Genomic DNA, 19613 nt, shown 5'->3' with positions numbered 1-19613 from the left:
CAAGATCTGACCACTGCACTTTTCAAGGAAGGGCTAAAGATCTGCTGCAAGCACCAAAGCCCCCTACACCCCAGCATTGACTCCCAGCAGATCCCATGGCAAAAAGGGAAGGTATAATTTACTCACCTTAAGCCTGACTTGTTCATAAATAACAATGGGCCTGTTGCTGAAGGTAATGGCATTGCAGAAGCTAGCCTGGCGCTTCACTGCCTTCTGTGTTGTGTCCATGATGATCTGGGACCCCTTTGTGTGAGGATGGAAAAGCAGAGGGCTGATGGACAGAGTTCCACACTGGGGGATGGGCAGACAGTGCTTCTGCTTGTGGTGGCATCGGTGGGAGGAAGTTGAAAACGACCCACCAATGGAATCTGAAAGCAGAAAGGGGAAAAAAGGGCTTCAAATATACTGTCAGTAACATGGAAATTTTCAATTAAAAAAAAAAAAGCAGAGGTACTTTGCATAGAAAGTATAGGTAAAACAACACAAAGGTAGCCAAATCCTTAAACTGTAAACCAGCAAGGGATTTTAGAGCACATTCTGCAGTAAAAAACTGCAAGGATACTGAAGACTCCTGTTTGGACAATCTGACAGTACAGAGCATGAGATTGGGACTGCACCTCAGCACTGAAATCACAGGCCATCTTGAGGCCACAGACCAGAAGAAAACACAAAAATTGGTTCTAAAACTGGAGTAAAGCACTTGTGAAGTTGCTGTATCAAAGCTGTCACACCTAGGGAACAATCTTTCACTTCCAGAGGACTCTTACACAACTTGACCATTTCTCTCACACCTCCTTTGCAACAGCAGCTCCACTGATTTTTGTCTCCATGTGCCTGGGTGCCCCATCCGCCTGTGCCATGTGCCAGCTCGGACACACACATTGCTGATTTATACTCCAGCACCACTCAGCAGTGACACACCTGGATCTCTCCACCAACTCCCATCCAGTCTCCTCTCTCCTCCACTGATGAGGACCTCAGCTGAGATCTGACATGAAATGAAGGCATTGACCAGCACACTCTGATTACAGTGAGGAAAGGTAAGAGGGAGAAAGGCAGTGAAGGATGGAAGAAATGACATTTTCTCCACTCCAGACTCCACAGCAAGACTTGATGCAGATCAGCACACCACGACAGCAGCTTTGTTCCTGAATGAATGGACAGGCACGTTTCCTTTCTACAGGGAGCCTGCAGCAGCTCCAGCTCAAAACAAGCACTCCACTGAACACAAGTCATTGGCTTCCTCTTCCTTGTGTGCACATACACACTGCATCATGCTCACATGTTTGGGAGGAAATACTCCTAAATTTGGAATCAGAGTAGCAATAGAACACAGGACTATTCTGTGACAGACTGAAGGACGCTACAAAAGCAAACATGATCTTAAGAATGTGCCAGTTTGTGCTGCAGAGATGCATGACTAAACAGTACTCTTCAAACACACAAACTATAGAAACTAATTATCTATATTCTTCACACAAATTAATTGCTCACTGCTATGTCTTTCTATAGCTACTGTAAAATAAGGCTTGCACCTCTAATATAACTCTTGGTTTTGCAATAAAAGGTCCAGACCCTCTTCCTTCCAGCCTTTTGGGTAGTCTTGGCTTGTAGCTACACAAAGCTGCAACAGCACATCCTCAGACTGAGTACTTATGAGAATACTGTAAAAATCATTTCAGATTGGAAACTGACTGCAAGGTATTACATTTCTAAAAGTGTGTGAAATTAGTATCATTCGGAATTGAAAGAAACAGAAAACACGACTTTATAAACAAGCCCAAAGACTGACATGCAGTAGCAAATGGAAATTACATATCCTTGTCTGCCTGGGGAGAGGGAGAGGTCTGGGGACAGAGGTACCTGTGCTGCAGGCAAGGGAAAGTGAAAGGAGCATGCAGGGCAAACACCGCACTATGAATGGAGAAGAGTTTCAGAGTTATTACCTTATCAAGAGAGGCTGACGGGGCTTTATCTGGCAGGTGGCCTTACTGGATAAGCACTTAAAAGGGAAGGATTTTGAGAACCAAGAAGAGGAAACCATGTGTGGGTGTGGGGACAGGGACACCCACACAGCACAGCAGAAAAGGCCTGCCCCTGAAGGAGCATCCACACAGCCTTCCCAAAGCTGGGGAGTTAGTAGCAGCACAGGGAGAAAAAATCCAACAGAGATGAATGCTTGTAGTCCTTACCATTGCTTGAGCTGGATCCATAGTTTTGAAAATTATCAGTAAAGTACAGCATAACTAGTTACACTGATCCTTTATACCCTTTTATATTTGTTAATAAAAAGCTCAGCTAAAATATATTGAAATTGTTGTGCTAGGCTTCGCAAAAGGATTCTTAAAAGCACAATTTGAAATACAGTTTACTAAAAATAAACATTAGCTTAACACCAGTGGAAACTTGAAAGGGGTTGCAAACCTTATTTTCTCACATGCAGCCTGACCCAGGGCATGTGCACAGAAGAAAGAGAACCATAAATTAATGCAAATCTTCACTGCCTTTAAAAACATGTTTGCTGTTCTGGAGGGAGCAAGTAATGATGTATATCCAGTCTATATCCAACTCTCCCTGGGCCTGTGGGATGACAATGACCCTGTCAGATTGCTGTCACCACAGTGAAGTACTCAGGTTTGTATGGCAAGATGACCCAGAAGCCAAAGCAAAGCTTTGATTCTCCACAGGAGGAGACTATAGCTTTGCAAGTGTGGGGGTATTCAATGCTAGAAATGCAAAGGGTTAATTGTAGAGTGCTAAATCCAAATTAAGGAGCATTTTGGGTTAAACTTAAGTGAATTAGGGAAGTATCTACGAGTGGATCTCAGCCAGCTGGTCAGATCTAGCATTCCCAACCAAGACTCCAAAAGAAGTCAAAGCCAAGGCATAACTTATTTTCATCTGTGCTATTTTAGAGGTGACAAGATGTATCAAGTGAGGAGGTTCGTGCGCAGGGTAAGATTTTCCATTTAAATTGCAAACTGCAAGACAAGAGGCAGGTGCAGACAAACCACATGCATGGAGAGAATACCAGTCCTTTTTTTTTTTGGAACCTGAAATGCAAAGTTGTCTAAGCTGTCTTTACAGTAAGAGATATGAAAGTCAACAAGGGTGGTTTTACAGCATCTGTGAGAAGCCTCCCCCCAGCCAGTATAAAACTTGGGCAGCAGAAGCTGGAGTTGTTTGCAGGATGATCTGCAATGGATCCATCTTTCAAACCTGACTGACAAGTGGTGGGAAGGGAGTGGTTAATTTGCTTGGAGCCCTCAAAGTAAAGAAGCTGAATTTTCATTTCAGAAAGAAAAATTAAATTAATGGAATAGATGCAAAAGGTGACAGTAAGGACAAAGGGCAGGAAAATAGATGCAACAGGTGAAGTTTGTAATAAATACAAGCACAGCAAGACTTTGTTTGTCAAGGGCAGAAGAGGTGATTTCAAAGCTTCAGAACAGAAAGGAAAGGAGAAAGGCTGTGTCCTAAAGATGGGATAGATGCAGATCTGCAAGACTCATACTGGTGTGTTTGAGGGCATTTAGGAGGATGAGCTCAGAGAGACACTGGCATTTCCCCAGTCTCTCTGCTCAGCTGGGATGTGCATTGGCTCTCTATCTCTTGCAGTGCTGTAGCTGAGGAGCAGAGACATGTCCTGTCCAACAGGATGCACAGAGACAGCAACCTCTGCAGGAGTGCCAGGCAGCGACCTGGAGTGGGGCTTTTTTACAACACAGCTGAGCTCCTCAGCTTAGGAGCCCCTGGTCAGAACCTGGATGTGAGGCTTCACAAAAGCTTGCTTGCAGACAATGCTGAGGCTCTGACTATCAGCAAGAGTCAGGAGCATGGCAACTTTTGTAGAGCTTGAAAAGAGTAGGTGAAAGGAGCTGAGGGGTGACAGAATTAGAGCTCTGCTTCAGTTTTAATAAGCCTGAGTTGTTTGTAATTTTTTTTTTAAAGGCAAAATACTCAGAGCAAAAGTTTAGGCTGGTCAAAGTAGATTTAAGTATTACAGATGAGAAGTGAATCTGTTAATTGGCTACAGGAAGGATAAGGCTGAACTAATGTTTGTTGTTGAAATTACAGAGACGTGAGAAGATGTCTCTGTGCAGAGCCTAGAGAAGACTCTGCCAGATGAGGGAAGGGAGGTGAAGAAGACCCTCAAAATGCAGGAGAGGCAGAAGGAGAGGACAGCAGTGCAGGACTGAGCTGAGGAGGCAAATCCTCACACACACCATCTCCAGGAGGAGCAATCCAGCTGATGGCTCTGCAAGCACTTAAAAAATACCGAGGCTGATCAGGCCCTTTTCTTTGTTGAAGAATAGATGATACCAAGAAGAACAGTGTGAATATAGTTCTCTATGCACACAAGGCTGTTGAGAAGAAATCTCTTCCCCTTATAAATGAATTTTTAAATTTTATATCTTCAGTTACAATGCTGTGTAATCACTGACCATCTCCTGGTTCCTAATTAGACACTGTTTACTCAATGTCTGTCAGTCATTCCCAAAAATTCAGTTACTCTTGTGACACACCACAGGGACCTCTGGTACCACTCCATTTCCCATGGATGCAGATCCTTTCCAGGTCCCTCCTTGCCCTCTTCCTGTGCAAATCCCCCAGAGCCCCTCTGGACCATAAGCCCACTAAGCACATAAGAACAGCAGAGCATAAGTAAGCAGCCATATGCTCCCTTCTGCCAGGTAAGGAGAGAGGGGGTGAGCAGCCCTGCTGGAAGTTGCTGGGCAGGAGGAATTGCCTTGGGAGCTGCACCCCCAGGCTCCAGACAAATCCATGGAAAGGGAACTGTCATCCCTGCATCAGCAGCAGCCACTCCTCCCTCCAGCAGCTTGCAGCAGCTCCTCTGATCCACAGGCAGGAACAACTTGCATGTGCAATAATTATGCTTTTGACAGTAGGGAGGCATTTCTGACCTTATTCTCTTTGCATCTTGGTGCCACTGCAGCTTTCGTTTTTTTACTATAGCTGACTAACTCATTATTGTAGGTTGATGTTGTGGGTTGGAAATGAGAAGATCAAAGTAAAAAATCATGCTGTGGAAGCATCTAAGATTTCTTTCTTGATTTAGAACATCTTTGCTGTGCTGTGATCAGGTAGGCTCTGTCAGCAGAGAAATGTAATAGTATATATATGTCTTCTAACAAAAGAAAGCAAGTTAAGTCTAGTTAGGTTTATGGTCTAGGGGTGTTTCGAAAATTCTGTTTATCATCCTCCTGTAAATGTGCAGTTTGTTAATCTTCTCCTTTTCTAATATCTGATGCTTCAGGAGGAATAGAAACAGCTTGCCCAAGGTGATGGCTGATCCGTCTGTGCTGCAGATGGTGGGACATACGGAAGAAAAACACCCAGAACTTTCCATGCTCTGTCCGTTGATAATCCTTATCTCCTCCAAGATAAGCTGATACACTGTTGGCCATAAGATTACATATAATTTATAAGTTGTGTTTGCTTTTCTGACTCACTGCATTAACAAACCCACTTCTTGCCATAACTCCTTTTCCAGAAACTGCCCAGCTGGGATAAGCCATTGACCCCTCACATCTACTGAAACTCCAGTTAATCATTTCCTTAGTGTAGATCAGAACTCTGCATCGAACACGTTACGCTTTCATTAACGTTACAGAATTCCTGCTAACTTACAATCATGCAAACCAAGCCCAAGCAGCCATTGCAGACATTCAGCTTGGAGCTGAGCTGCTGAGATGAGGGCCAGCAGCCCTTCACCCCTCTCTACACAGGTCCCAGGGCACAGTACAAAACCTGCAGCCACCTTGAACCACAGCCTCCCAGTCACAGGCTGGTGTTCCCACCGTGGTGCTGCCTGCCCTGCTGCTTCTCCCCTTCCCCTCCTGCAGCACTGGGCACGGCCACGATGAGCAGCAAAGCTGCTGCCCCACAGGCAGCCCTGTCTCACTGCACAGCCACAGGCAGCAGAGCACCACTCTCAGAGAGTTCATGACAGTTCATACTGAAAAAAAAAAAAAAAAAAAGACATAAAAGCAGAGCTCAAGTGAAAATATTTTACGGCTGTGTAGTATTTCCATGCACTACAAATCAATGTAAAAGATGTTTTCTTCAAGGGGCCTCATATAGGCTGTGTTTTTAAAATGCATTCCCCCTGCTAAATATAAATCAGTAAGAGTTTTTTGTTCTTCCAAAAGATTAGCTAGCCTCAGTATTTTGGGATCTAATTCTGGAATACTTGTTGAGGTGCCAGCATTCTCTTCCAATTTAAATACAGTTTAATGGAAAGTCTATCCTGGGCACATTTTCCATCTACAATGTAATAGCTTGAAAGTCTGAATACTGAGAGTTCACCAGAAACAGAGGTAACCTATCAAGGTTAAACTTCATTTATTTGTCAGGATTAGAAAGGATGTGGGAGCAATGGAGAGCAGGAGAAAGCAAAGGTAAGAGCAGTAGGGACAAGTAAAAGGATCTGTAGAACCAAAATCCCAGAGCTGGTAGAAATGGTGCAGCCTACTGACAAAGCCATGCAAAGAAAATTAGAGAAGCTGTGGTTCTGAACTCAAGCCCTTGAATTTGCTTTGAGTTGTATCTGTGTAAAATCAAAGATGTGCCCCTAGACTCAAGATGTTGAATTAGGCCCACATCAGGCTACTCCCACTGCATATTTACAATACAATAGGATGCTTTTCTTTGCACCAGTGGAAAGAGACAGGGTATTTGTGGAGCAGATCTGAATTATGCTTATGTGGATGATCAGCTGGAGGATGCTTCCACATCCCGAGTGTCCTGTTTAGCACAGCTCCCTGATCAGAGACCACCTCCAATCAAGAAAGTCATGCACTGGGATGAACGGTAGAGCAGTGAAGAGCATCTCCTCTTACCCAGCAGGAGAGTTTAAATTGTGTTCAGTAACAAATATAATGAAGTTTTATTTTGTAATGACATTTCTACAGATTCTCAGAAGGCAGTTTTTCTTCTATCATACATGACAATTACCCTTGGAGTGTGCCTTTTTTCTAATGTAAATCATCCATTTAGAGTCACTTCAAGATCCTGTAAAGGTGGGTCATTTTGTGTGTGGTCTTGCTTTAAAACACAGTGCTCACACCATTCTTGTTTCACACCCTTCCTCCTGAAAATCCCCTGCTGTTTTTCCTTGCAGGGTCTCTTGAGAGCATGATTGCCACAACCAGCTCCTTACCCTATCCATATTTAAACTGGTGAGGTGCAGTGATCTTTTGCCAAAATTATCTGATGTTGATGTGCTGATGTCCCCAAACTCAGGTCACTGCTTTTTCCTTCCCATGACGGTAGCAGTGGAAATACTGTCACCCAGGGTGTCTTTCCTATGAATTTTTTTTTCTATTTTAATTTCTTTCTGATCAACTGAAAACTCTCTTTTTCAGCATCAGAAAATTGCACTGCTCTCTTTGCTGTTAGTCAGAACAGAGTCCAAACTATCTCCATCCACACCAGTTGCCCAAATGTCAATGATTTCCTTTCAATTTGAAGTCCAAAAGCAGTCCTAAAGGGAGGTTCTTTAAATATAGATCTACTCAGGGTCACCTGGCTGCTGTTTATGCAGGGGGGTTTTGTAGGGTTTATGTTCTTGTGAAATGGAATATGAAAATGCTTACAAAGGAAAAATTACCTGAAACTCTAGTCTTGCTCCACACTGACTAGACCCAAAAGACATTGATTCCACTGGCTTTATTTCCTGTTTGGCAGCAAATAAATCCTTAAAGTAACGGGTTATTTGAGCTAGCAACTTATCAGGCAGGTCAAAATTTACTATTACTTTTACTATTTGGCCACATTTAACATCCTCTTAAATATTTCAGGATTATAGGAGCCACATTTTTTTTTTTAAATCCTTCCTTTCTACTCTCTCTTTCTCTGTTGATTTCTTCTTCAGGAAAACTCACACAACAGACAACCTTCCTCTCTGCTTTCTCTGCCATCCCTTCCTCCTTCTTCCTCCTCCTCCCTTGTCACAAGTATTAAAGTTTCTCAGCCACGTCTCTCTTTCAAGTCTTCCCCTTCCTTCAGTGGCCCCACTTTATCCAGCATTTGTCTCTCACTTAGGTTTACTCCTTTCTTTTTTTTTCCCAACCTCTTGTACTATTCTGGTTTGTTCTCCTCATGCTTCATACCCTCTTATTTTCTTATTAAAAAAAAAAAAAAAAACCAAACAACAACTCCCTGTCTCCTAAAGCACAACAGGCCCTTGTGATTAACCTAGGCTCTCGAATCTCACAAAGTTATAAAGAGATGGATTTATTTTGGTAGACCACTAGTTAATCTGTAACATATTCCTGCAAAGTAACTTGCACTGGGTACTAAATGAGGCAAAAGCTTGTCATCAAAATTGCATTTTTTTGGGGACATTGCTGGGATGAAAGCACAGAGCTCCATGCCTGACTCCCACCACCACCCTCCCAAACTCCCAGTGGCAGAGACAGCACAAGGGCCCAGAGGTAAAGCTCCCAGCCCAGGGCAGGGCACTAGCCCTGCTCTCCAGCAACTTCAATGCACAATAGAATTTATAAACAAGAACTTTTGCCCAGACCAGGGAGGGCTCCAGTAGCATTAGAAGTGTTAACCGCTACACCATTAAAATATTTTTATTTTCCAGGCAAATAATATAAGTACTGCTCAGGCAAAACCAGGAGAAAGGGCAACATTTCTCCCTTTACGCAAGAATTTGGCCCTCTATGCACACATTCCTTCATTAATCTGCACTTTCTGTACCACAGTCACAAGTGGAATCTAAATTACTGACTTTCCCACTCTCCTCTGGCTCCGCAGCACACCGCTTGCACCAGTTTCAACACCCTGTACCAGTAAATAACTCTGCTTCTTCAGCAGACCAGAACTTGAACTTGGACCACTGAATTAAAACATGAAGCTCCACCAGCCAGTCAGACCATAAAGCTACAGTTTATTTAACTAAAATAAGCAGTATCTCTGGTGCTTATTCAAAGAACCAGTGTGAACACTGTTCCACCATCCTGCCCAGCAATTCCCACGCCAGCCCCACGAAGTTCTCACTTCAGGTTTTGCTCCAAACAGCTGATGGAGCAGTCCACACAGGAACTTGCTTTCCTTAGCATTTGCTGCCCTGGGTCAGCCAGTAGAAGACCAAGGGTGTTGAATCCTTATTGCCTGAGGACAAGAGCACACAGACCTGTTTCATTGCTTTAAAAGTCATCCTCCCTGCCAGCCACCACCTCACAAAGACAGAAAGAGGAGATGGGTCCCGCCCAGAAGTGTTTACAGGCTGCATATGAGAAAATAAATAGGAACAAGAGGAACACAAGTTTGTAAGCAAGCAGGAAAAAACTTGCCAATAATTCAGTTTTCATCAATTTTACATTGCTGCAGGTTTACTTGCATGACCTTTCCTGACACAGATGACCAGTTGCCAGCTACTGAAGCTGGGTAATGTACAGCAGGTGACACAGGAGGAACATCATGAAGATGAAAATTGACTGCTTTTCTAAATAGCTGAAGGAACAGAGACGGGCTGGGAAACCAAGCCAGCCTGGAATGGGAACAACACACAGTTTCACAATTCACACAGAGGGGGCATATTTCTATATTGATGTATTGATAAGAGTGAAAAGAGGAAGAAATTTGATGCCACACAAGTCAGAGCATTGTTCCTGATGAAGCCACGTTCATAGTGTGAGTGCCTTGAGGATCACGTGTGAACTGGAAACAAGCCTAAAGGGCTCAGGGGACTTCATTCTCTCAGGGGAAAGATACATACACTATTTCAGAAAAGCAAGGAGCAATTAAGTGTGGAGACCAACTCATCCATCCATTTTCCTTGCTTTTTTTAGCTTAAAAAAAGTGTAACATCATTTAGTCAATGTTCAGATAGGGGGCATTTCTTCTGCTAAGATCAGTGGAGCTTTAATTTTTTTAGGGGTTTGCAGGGGTTGTTTTTTAAGTACATAAATGCTCCTGTTTTTCTAAGCCACAGCACTAAATTATCATGTAATAAGGACCACACTGCATCCCTGACAGATGCTCTTTCTGACAGCACAGGGAGATGCAGCTGTTGAACTGGAGTCTGCAAATCCAGACCTCTGGGCCATAAAGCATCTCCCTGATTAGTTTTCTGCACCCAAAAGCAGATCTCAATTCAAAATCTGAACCTACTGCTGTAAACAGACTACACAGAGGAAAAACACAAAATATTTGTTATCGAACTGAAGTTGCACAAATCCCAAACCACCATCAATCTGTATTTTTTTTTTCCCCAGAGGGTACACTTCAAAATCTCTGGAATACTGAAGTTATTAAGGGTAATTTGCTCATATCTACACTTTATTACAGCTGCTCACACAGTATGACACACCCCACTCTGCACTAACTGAGCCAGCAGTACCAGCCATGGTATCACAAAATTACTGCTTCTGCCACATCACTAAAGACAAAGCTGATAAAGTCTGCCCACAGGGTTAAAGTATGGACTTCCCAAAGCACAGCATTAAGAGAAGATGGAAAGTGTACATTGCCATGTATATATATGCCAAATAAATCTCAAAATATTCCAGTTATCAAATGCTGAAGAGCTTGTGAATCCCCAAGCACCTGCGTGTAAGCTGGTCAGCGAAGCTGCAATCAGCCTGGGATGAGGCATGGCCTGGAGTCCCCAGGGAGCAGCTTTGCTGTATGAGGGTTCAGAGCAGAAACTTCTCTGTGGGATAACTCATGAGTGGGTAAAGAGAGGTCAGGTGGCCACTTTGCAACTAACAGGATAGAAACATCTCCCAGCAAAATGGCTAAGGTTCCAGGATCTCTGGTGAAGAGCATTGTGAGAGCCACAGTCAGCTCTTGCAAACTTGATGAATGACTTTAGCACTCTCTCAAACCTATCTGCAGTACATTTGTAGGATATTTCTCTGAATTTTATCCTTTTTACCATTGGTACAGATATCCTAGATGTTTTATCTTTTGTTTGATAAATGCCATGGCACACCTGCGTAGGAAGGATGCAGGGAACTGCAATCACTGCATCTCCATTCTCAGGAATTCATTTCTAACATGATGCAATATCCTTTGTAGCATCCCAAAGACAGCACTTCCCACTTTCCTACCTAAGCCTGACAGCTAGGAGCCATGCACAGAATAGCACAGGCCAAAGAGAGTAAGATCATTTTTCAGTCAGCAACCAAGTGTTGAGATACTGAGACACAATATCAAGATTTTGAATCAGCCACCCTTGCTCAAGCAATAGTGCCTTGGGCTGGGCAGAAAGGAGACAGGTTTGCCCAGGAACCTTGTCACAGCCACGCTTCTTGATCAAGATCTCTTTGGGCAATTTTGCAAAGCCAGTGATGTGCAGAGAGATTAAGAGAAGAACAGCAACTCCTACCATGCTGTAGCTCCAGTTCCATGTGATATCTGTATGGGACCAGCACCCATCAGGACTCCCAGTCTTGTGTTCCTTCTAAGCACATAGCTTCACTCAGAACCATAAAACAAGAAGGCACCACAAATGATAGTCTCTTACCCTTCAGAGGTGAAAACAGAGGGTGGCATTGAACTAGTTTAAGATAATGAGAAAATAAATTGAGCAATTCTCCTTTTGCAAGATTCAAGAAATTCATATCATCAGTGATGCCTTTGTAAAAGCAATTAGATTCTTAAAGCTCTATTTTATAATTGGTAATCTGATTCTATTTTGTGTGCAAAGAAAGAAGTCATTTTGATTTGGGATACTTCAGTACATTATAGGCACCCATATATTTCCATCTTCCAGAGACCCTTTTTTTAAACTTTTTGGTTTTTATCTCAGTCTCTTTATAAGCTGCCAATTTTTTAACCTTTGAAAAATAGCAATTCTTAACAACCCTTATGTCTTCAGTTAGTCTTCAAACAGCCCTGGAGAAAAGTAAGGTTTTATTTAAAGAACTTTTAGTTGAGTCAGTGAATATTACAGATAGGCAGATCAGAGATGAAGCTGTGGCTTTCAAAACTCTCACCCAAAAGCCTTTCCTTTATCCTCCTCCTCCCAAAAGCTAAAGAAAATTAGACATTTCTATCTTTCTTCTGACCAAAAGCCTGGTCTGATGAACAAAAAATAAAATCCAGGATTTCTTTCATTCCAAAACAATATCCCAAACACTCCTGCCACCAAGCTGCCATTTGTCCAGTTCATAACATTTAGGTTGTCCAACCCAGGAAAAGATAAAACCATGGAGAAATTTTCCTTAAGCAAAAGATGTTTACTGGAAATCTGCTTTACTTTTCAGCAGGAACCAACCCAGAGCAGGGACCACATTTACACCAGAGCTCTGACAAATGCCTGTTGAGCTGCAGCACTTAAACCACTTGCATTTTAAACAGCAGTTTGTCAAGTGATACTAATTATTTGGGAGGTCTCTGCTCCTAGAAACGTAAACATTTCTTTTCATACCAATCACATTTTCTTTCCCATGTGGTGCCTCCAGCAGAGACTGAAATTAAAATGGCTTCTTTGTGTGCCACAATGTGATCCATGGCTCAAATCCCCTTCTACTCTTGCAAACAGGGGAGAGCATTCCCTTGGGGCTCTGCACAGCACCTTCCCATCCCTGCTTTGTAGGCAGAAAGCCCCTCTCCCACAGGCAGAGAGCTCTCCCAGGATCAAACCCATCCACTTTTCTCAAGGCTGCACAGCTTCCCCCTGGCTGATAACACAGATCTGGGACTCACAGTAGCCTGAGAATCACTTGAACTTCATGAAGCAAGCTGAAGGCTCAGCTGCTAGGGAGCCCTGCAGGGAACTGACAAACAGGCTCTTGCAGGATCCGAGCCAAAAACCCACAACCAACTGCCAGACCCGCCAAAGTGCAGCTCAAACACAGGCACGTGTTTCCTTCAAACTCCCCCCTGGTTCAAGAGACACTGCTTGGGCTCTGCTTAAGCCAGGCCACAAGCCTCAGAGTTTCTTGAAAAACATAATTTCAGCCCCACCCCAGTATCTCACAGCAGGTCCTGCTTTTACTGACAAGTCTATTGGCCAAGACCTTCCAGCGCTGCATCCACACGGCGCCGCGTGGCTGCACAGCAGGGCCCATCACAGAGAAAACCTGGCAGGGTCAGCCTGAAAAAGGTTCATGAAATCACAGCAAGTAACCCAGAGACTTTACCAGAAGTGAGACCAAACCAGCATTTTCAGAATCACACTGAGCCATCTGCAAGTCACTTGTGGGAACTTTCTTGTTAGGGTAGTCAAAGATGAGATCGGCCTCTGCTGTCCAGGCAAACCTTATGGAAAAGTCACATCCTTCCTCTTTGAGACAAGTGTTGGGTCCTTTTCTGTTTTCCAGACCTCATCAAAGTCTCCTGTGAGTAAGTTGCTGAGCCCTGGGAGCTGACCCAGCCTGGGAAGGTCACCTGGCATGGACCTGTCCCACACAGCCTCTGTGCAGGACCACCCTGTGAGCTACAGCGTGATGGGGCAAAGTCAGACCATGAACAGGAGTGTTCCTTGACCCCTCCAGGTTCCCTCTCTGAATTAGGATGTGTTTACTGGTATAGGCAGAAAATTATGTAAATTGAACCATAAAAAGGAGCTGATTTTCATCATCCTTTTGTGTTTGGTTTAACACAAAGGTTTCTCCTGAAAAAAAAGTTATTTTAACTTGATGGAGAGGGAAAGAACTTCAGATTTCTGCTGATGCTGGCTGTTAGAGGAGAGGCAACCAGGAGCACACTGTATCATGGTCATGAATGTATATAGCTTTTATTATACAACCATTTTACTATTTCCCCTCTTTAAAACAGAAGTGCTATCAATGTGTCTAATGAAGAAAGTAAGTTCATGCATCCAATCAATTGTGTCTCCCTCTGAGCCCACCTCCTTTCAGCTATCAGGCCCATGGTAAATGTCAGATGAACCAAAGGATTTCTTTCCTCAGCACCATCAACTGCAGTCATCTGAAATGTTATTTTTAATGCCAACAAATTACAGCGTCCCTTCAAGAGACCATCAAGGAACAGAAATACTGGTGAGACTAACTGGACAAGAGCTACAGAGAAGGTGGCTCTGACTCATTTTGGACTCAGAGAAAAACATTTTCAAAGTAAAACATTGATTTAGAGGTAAATAGACAAGAAGAAAAATGAAAGGACAACCACGGTCAAAGGAATCAACCCCAGAGCAAAGCTCAGGGCTGAAGCATGTGCTCCAACCATGGGCACGTGCTCTGCCAAGCTGGTGGCTCACAGCCACACTCCTACAGCTCAGCACCCTGCTGTGGCATCACTGACCCCTGACAACTCCTGAGAGCAAACTTTAATTCCACCCCTTGGTTTGCTTTCACTTTACAGGAAACTCCTTTTCCTTTAGGGTTAATTTTTAGACTGTTCTTGATGCAACCCTCTGCACATACAGATATCATTAATGCAAAGTTCTTTACTGAAACTAAAGCAGCCATATCAGTTTGGAAATTATATGTATAGAGATTACCTCTTCTAAATTCCTGCTTATGTCTGCAATGGTAATCATATTTGTTCGGTAAATTTATCTTATACTACTAACAATATGAATGTTCAGGCTGTGGGAGCGCTTGCTTTGATTATGTATGCAAATGATTGCCTAGAACATGTCAGTAGACCCTACAAACCTTCCTGAAGAGACACCTGCTGCCTCTAAACTAATGGAATGATAGATCAATATAGCACCCATAATTCTGAAGAAAACAAGAGAAGTAAGGAAGAAGTGAAGAAGGATCAGAGCTAAAAATGCATTCACATAGAGGAGGGAAAGGAGTTGTCCAAGAGGAGACAAATAAGACAACAAAACCTGACAAACAACATTCAGTCCCAAGGTCCCACCGGAACAGAGCATCAAAGCTGACAGAAAAGTTAATCAGAAAATGCCATGAAAGCAAAGGACAAAATGAGAACAGGAACAACCTTTGCTTTCAGCATTGGAGCAAGATCCCTACATTTAAAAACTGCCACAGTTAATGAAAAACTCATTTGCCTTTCATAAAGAAAGCCGTTTCCAAGAATAAACGTGGTTACCCATAAAATCTCCACATACAGAGATGTTACACTTCCTGTCACAAGTGTTGTCAGCAGATGGTGATGCTCTGTTATTGGTCACCTTGGGACACTGACAGGTGACACAGTGGTCAGAGGCACACACCAAAACAATCTCTGGAAGTTCCACTTTCAGCAAATGCCAACACTCTTTTGGCACCCTGCCCAAGGTCTTCTGCACCAGTTAACCCAACCCTGAACAGGATGAATTCCTCATACACACAGACTCTTTTGCTTTCAGGGCTATATGGCAATTGCTGAAAGCAGAGGGGGTTTAGAAACAACCTTTTCTCCTCAGTCCTGTATTAGTCCTCAGCAAGCAACTCTCTGAAAGATAGAGGAGATGTTCATCCCTTATTGAGTCTGATATCATCACCAGTCACTCCATCAAATGGCAAGTTACCACAAAATTTAGCCAATAACTCAGAGATTATTAGAATATAAATCAACATTAATTTGCAGAGAAATCTCACTAGCAGCTGATGTTGTAGGTTTGTTTGGGGTTTTTTTTGGTGTTGCTGTTTCTTATTTTTTCTGGGATACTCAAAGTTTTAATTAGGTGTAAGAAGATGGAAATTATTAAACTAGAATATATGTGTGTGTTAGAGAACAATGCTGTTTAGTGATATTAAGTGCAAGGATAAATGATGGTAGTTAGAATGGTTATTGCAGTGCAGGCAATGAAGACAGCGAGACACAAAGCGTGGGGCTGATTTCAGCACGTGCAGATAGACACACCAATTACCACTCTACAAGGAGTTCAGAGAAAGAGGCAAAACAGAGCTCTACAGTGCAAAGTAAGAGTGAAAGAAGTCGCACACCATAGCCATTTTTCACTGGGGAAATGCCCTCCACCCTCTGCTCTTCCCCAAAGCTCTTCAGCCACTGCCATGGGGGCTGAGGCTTCCACACAGCACCTGAATGTCCCAGATCTCCCACCAACATGTGTGAACAAGACCTGGAAACTGTTTTCCAGGAGAACAAAATGTGGGGGAAGGATCATGGGAGAGCTTCACACTCTTTTGTACAGGAATAAATGACCAGCCAGGAAGGAAAGGAATGTCCATGGAAAATGAGGTCACAATGAAATGAGAAATGAATGCAGACAGCCACCCAAAAGCCTACTGCCATGCAGTGTGGATGAAGTCCTGCTATAACCTAATTCCTGCTTCCTTCTTCCATTCTGCAGCACACAAATGCGGCTGCATTGCTCTCCAGACCTACATATGGGAGATATAAATCTGGTCATACATAACCTTTATGTGATCCTTTGCATACACCACACAAAGACACACGAGGTTGTATTTATATTGTATTCACAGCTTACAGAGCACCTTCTGCAAGCAGCCTGAAAACTCAGCCCTTCCAACTGCAAATCACACCTGTCAATCAGCACCACCTCCCGGGCTCAAAACCAGACACAGTCTCACTTGGGACTTCTCTGCAATTACATTGATGCCATACAATTACAGTTTGAAAAACGTGACATGAGATACCTTTTCCCCTGCTCCTGGTAAAAATGATTCCACAGCAAAATTCTGAAAAATGCCAGTAACGTGACTAATTCAAGTGAAAGTGAAACAAAGCCCTGCAAGTAATGATTTACTAATAATTACCAGGGGTAGTAGGGTAGTTCTTGAGCAAATGTGCAGCTGTGCAGACTCACATACCCCCTGCACGTGGACTAACCCACAGTGTACACTCTAGCAAGTCAAAGGTCCTCTGTAGAGATGTGCCATCATAACCTCTGCATGCCTACCCACACTGAACCCCTCTCCCACACAGGGCAGCAGCTTCCTTGGTTAAAGCATCACTTTGGGTCAGTTTGGTTCTTAATGAAAGAGACATCAAAATTACCCAGGTGTTTGGGGATTTTTTTTCCCTTAGACTGAATCTCATAGATTTGGCCCCTAAAATCAAGAATACTAGGCATGAAAAACTACTGCAGCAGATGCAAGTTGTACCAAACACATAAGGAGAACTCAGGTATTATGACATATGCATCTATTAGACATTTATTTCAAGCATGATTAGCTAGCATGTAGTTTAATATAATTACTTAATAAACCCTCACTTTGTTATAGGAATACTGTAGTATAGAGTCATTCTTGTAGAAACCAGCTTTCTGTGAATCACAAGGAACCATATCAACATTTCCTGTTTAAAATAGTGTTAAGCACTGCATATAGAGATATTACACGTCAAATAGTAAGTAAACATCCTGCCCATCAAGGTTGTGTTACCTTTGAACCTCCTATTTTTACTTTTCTTCTTGCTGCGTAGACTGCTCTGGAAAACACCCCAAGGACTTCTGCAGAGGGTGTGGGAAAGCAAGAGGGAATGGGAAAGAGGAACAGAGACAGTCACAGTGCCAGGCAAAGGGACACAGATGGGGACTGCCTGAGTGGGTGTCAGCACTGCACAGAGAACAGTCCCGTGGCCCAACATCTCAAGCCATCAGATGACTCCTTCTGACTCCTTCCACAAACAAAGGTGCTGCTCGTCATGGTACAAGCCATTGGGGTTTGCTTGGTAGTGGGCAGTGAAGTCAGAAGTGGAGCTCTCTTAGGAAGCCCAGGCAGCTTTAGTGACACCAGCTAAAGTCTGTTTTTCCTGCCAGTCCCATCAGGTGGGAAACTTTCCTTCAGGTGACTCAGGGCCCATTCAGCACTCACCATCTCCACCTCAGGGCAGATGAGCATGGCTCTGCAGCCACCTAGCAATGGGAATCATTTCCACCCAGGGAGATGCCTGTGCACGTGAGCCTGTGTGTACCTCACAGTATGGCTCAAATAGGATCAGCAGCACTGGCCTGCAGGACTTCACACAGCAGAGCCAAGCATCAGTGCAGGTCCAGGGACATCCAGTGCCACCACCATGGCCATGCAACCCCACGCATGACGTGTCACCCACTCGTGGCTTTTCCTGAGCCAAAGGATGTTGAGTCTCCTCTATCCAGCAGGATTGCTGTGTATCTTGGCTGTTTGAGAGCATACTTGTGAGTGAAAGGGGGGAAAATGATGCCAGGTGTTCCTCATGACGGCCTGTGTGTGGTTGTACTTGACTACTGTAAACCTAGAATCACAGAATCATAGACTGGAAAAGATCTCTGAGATAACTGAGACCAACTCCTAACCAGCCCTGCCAAGTCCACCACTAAATCATGTCCCTAAGCACCACTCCTATATGCTTTCTGAACACTTCCAGGGCCAGTGATTCCACCTCTTCCCTGGGCAGCCTGTTCCAATGCCTGACTGCCCTTTCAAAGAAGACATTTTTTCTAATATCCTATCAAAACCTCTCCTGGCACAACTTGAGATCATCTCCTCTTGTCCTTATCCCCTGCTGGTAGGGAGATTAGGCTGACCCCCCCTCAGTACACCCTCCTTTCAGGCAGTTAGAGAGAGTGTTAAGGTCTCCCCTGAGCCTCCTTTTTCCAGGCTAACACCCCCAGCTCCCTTAGCTGCTCCTCAAATGATTAACTCTTCAGACCATTCAACAGCTCTGTGGCCCTTCTCTGGACTCACCTGATTACCTCAATGTCCTTCCTGGACTGAGGGGCTCAGAACTGGACACAGCACTCGAGGTGCAGCCTCGCCAGTGCCCAGTCCAGGGGGACAATCCCTGCCCTGGTCCTGCTGGCACACTACTGCAGATGAAGGCCAGGATGCCTTTAGTCTGGGCACACTGCCAGCTCATGTTCAGCTGGCAGGCAGGCAACGCCAAACCTCTGTTCTTACATCAGGGCACCCACAGTTTTTAAAACAAACAACCTGATTTTATGGTGTTTTTGACAGGGTGCCTCCCTCAAGAGCCACTGCAGGAGCTTTTATCTCAATTAACTTTTATGACCCTGACAAGGTCAGGGTGTGCCCAGGCAGAGGCAGGGACCCAGCACCCAGCTCTGGGCACAAGTCTCAGGAAAACCTGCTGTCTCCCCAGGACCAGCTCAGCAGAGCATGAGCAGCATCTCCCCACCTGAGCTAATTTTCAGTGAACAGGTGCTTGTAAAAATCCCACCTCATCCTTGCCACACAGAGAGGTCACCAGGAATGTCTGAAGGACACTGGTTAATTAATTATCTGTGCTATCTAAGACAAAGATTGTCAGTCCTAAGGCTATCAATGCAACTCCTTTCAGTATCATTACATTCACTTTCAATTCATCTTATGAGAAATGGATACAGATTCTGTTCTCCTTCCTCAGCTATTTTGAGACACATCTGAAACACAAATATTCAACAGAAAGATGGAACTGGAGGAACAGTAGCCACAGACAAACCACAAGTGCAGATGTAGTCTATTTTTGTTAAATGTGCATTTGTAGCATGATTTTTTTAATATATAATCCCTATTTTTTTTCAAGTATCACTGTGCTGAACAAAGCAGTGCATCACCTCTGTATATAACACAGCCTGTAACCCCTCTGAAGAGGAAAATTTGAGTTAATTACCCACATCACCTCATTAGTCTCCATCTTCCAACAAATAAAAATTAAAGAGAAGAATGCTTGCTGGAGGAGAATCGCTGAAAGGCAGAAGTTGCAAGATTGCTGTGCAGTCCACTGCCAGCTGCAGGCAGGAGAAG

At 43.8% G+C, this 19613-nt stretch overlaps 1 protein-coding gene across 2 annotated transcripts in view; it reads right to left on the bottom strand.

Annotated features, from left to right (window-relative positions):
- Positions 1-19613, bottom strand: part of NEURL1 (neuralized E3 ubiquitin protein ligase 1) — a gene marked incomplete at both ends in the record, with an annotated part of 136848 nt that overhangs the window by 56309 nt on the left and 60926 nt on the right. For both annotated transcript variants that reach the window (XM_084209935.1, XM_084209936.1), the window contains one exon: positions 127-368. In XM_084209935.1, coding sequence (XP_084066061.1) covers positions 127-368 — 242 coding nt within the window. The remainder of the gene's footprint in view (positions 1-126; positions 369-19613) is intronic.

This window comes from Fringilla coelebs (assembly GCF_963513975.1).
Source record: "Fringilla coelebs genome assembly, chromosome: 8".
NCBI classification, from domain to species: domain Eukaryota; kingdom Metazoa; phylum Chordata; class Aves; order Passeriformes; family Fringillidae; genus Fringilla; species Fringilla coelebs.
Note: the sequence above shows the minus strand (reverse complement) of the source record. Positions and strands in the feature narration are given on the sequence as shown.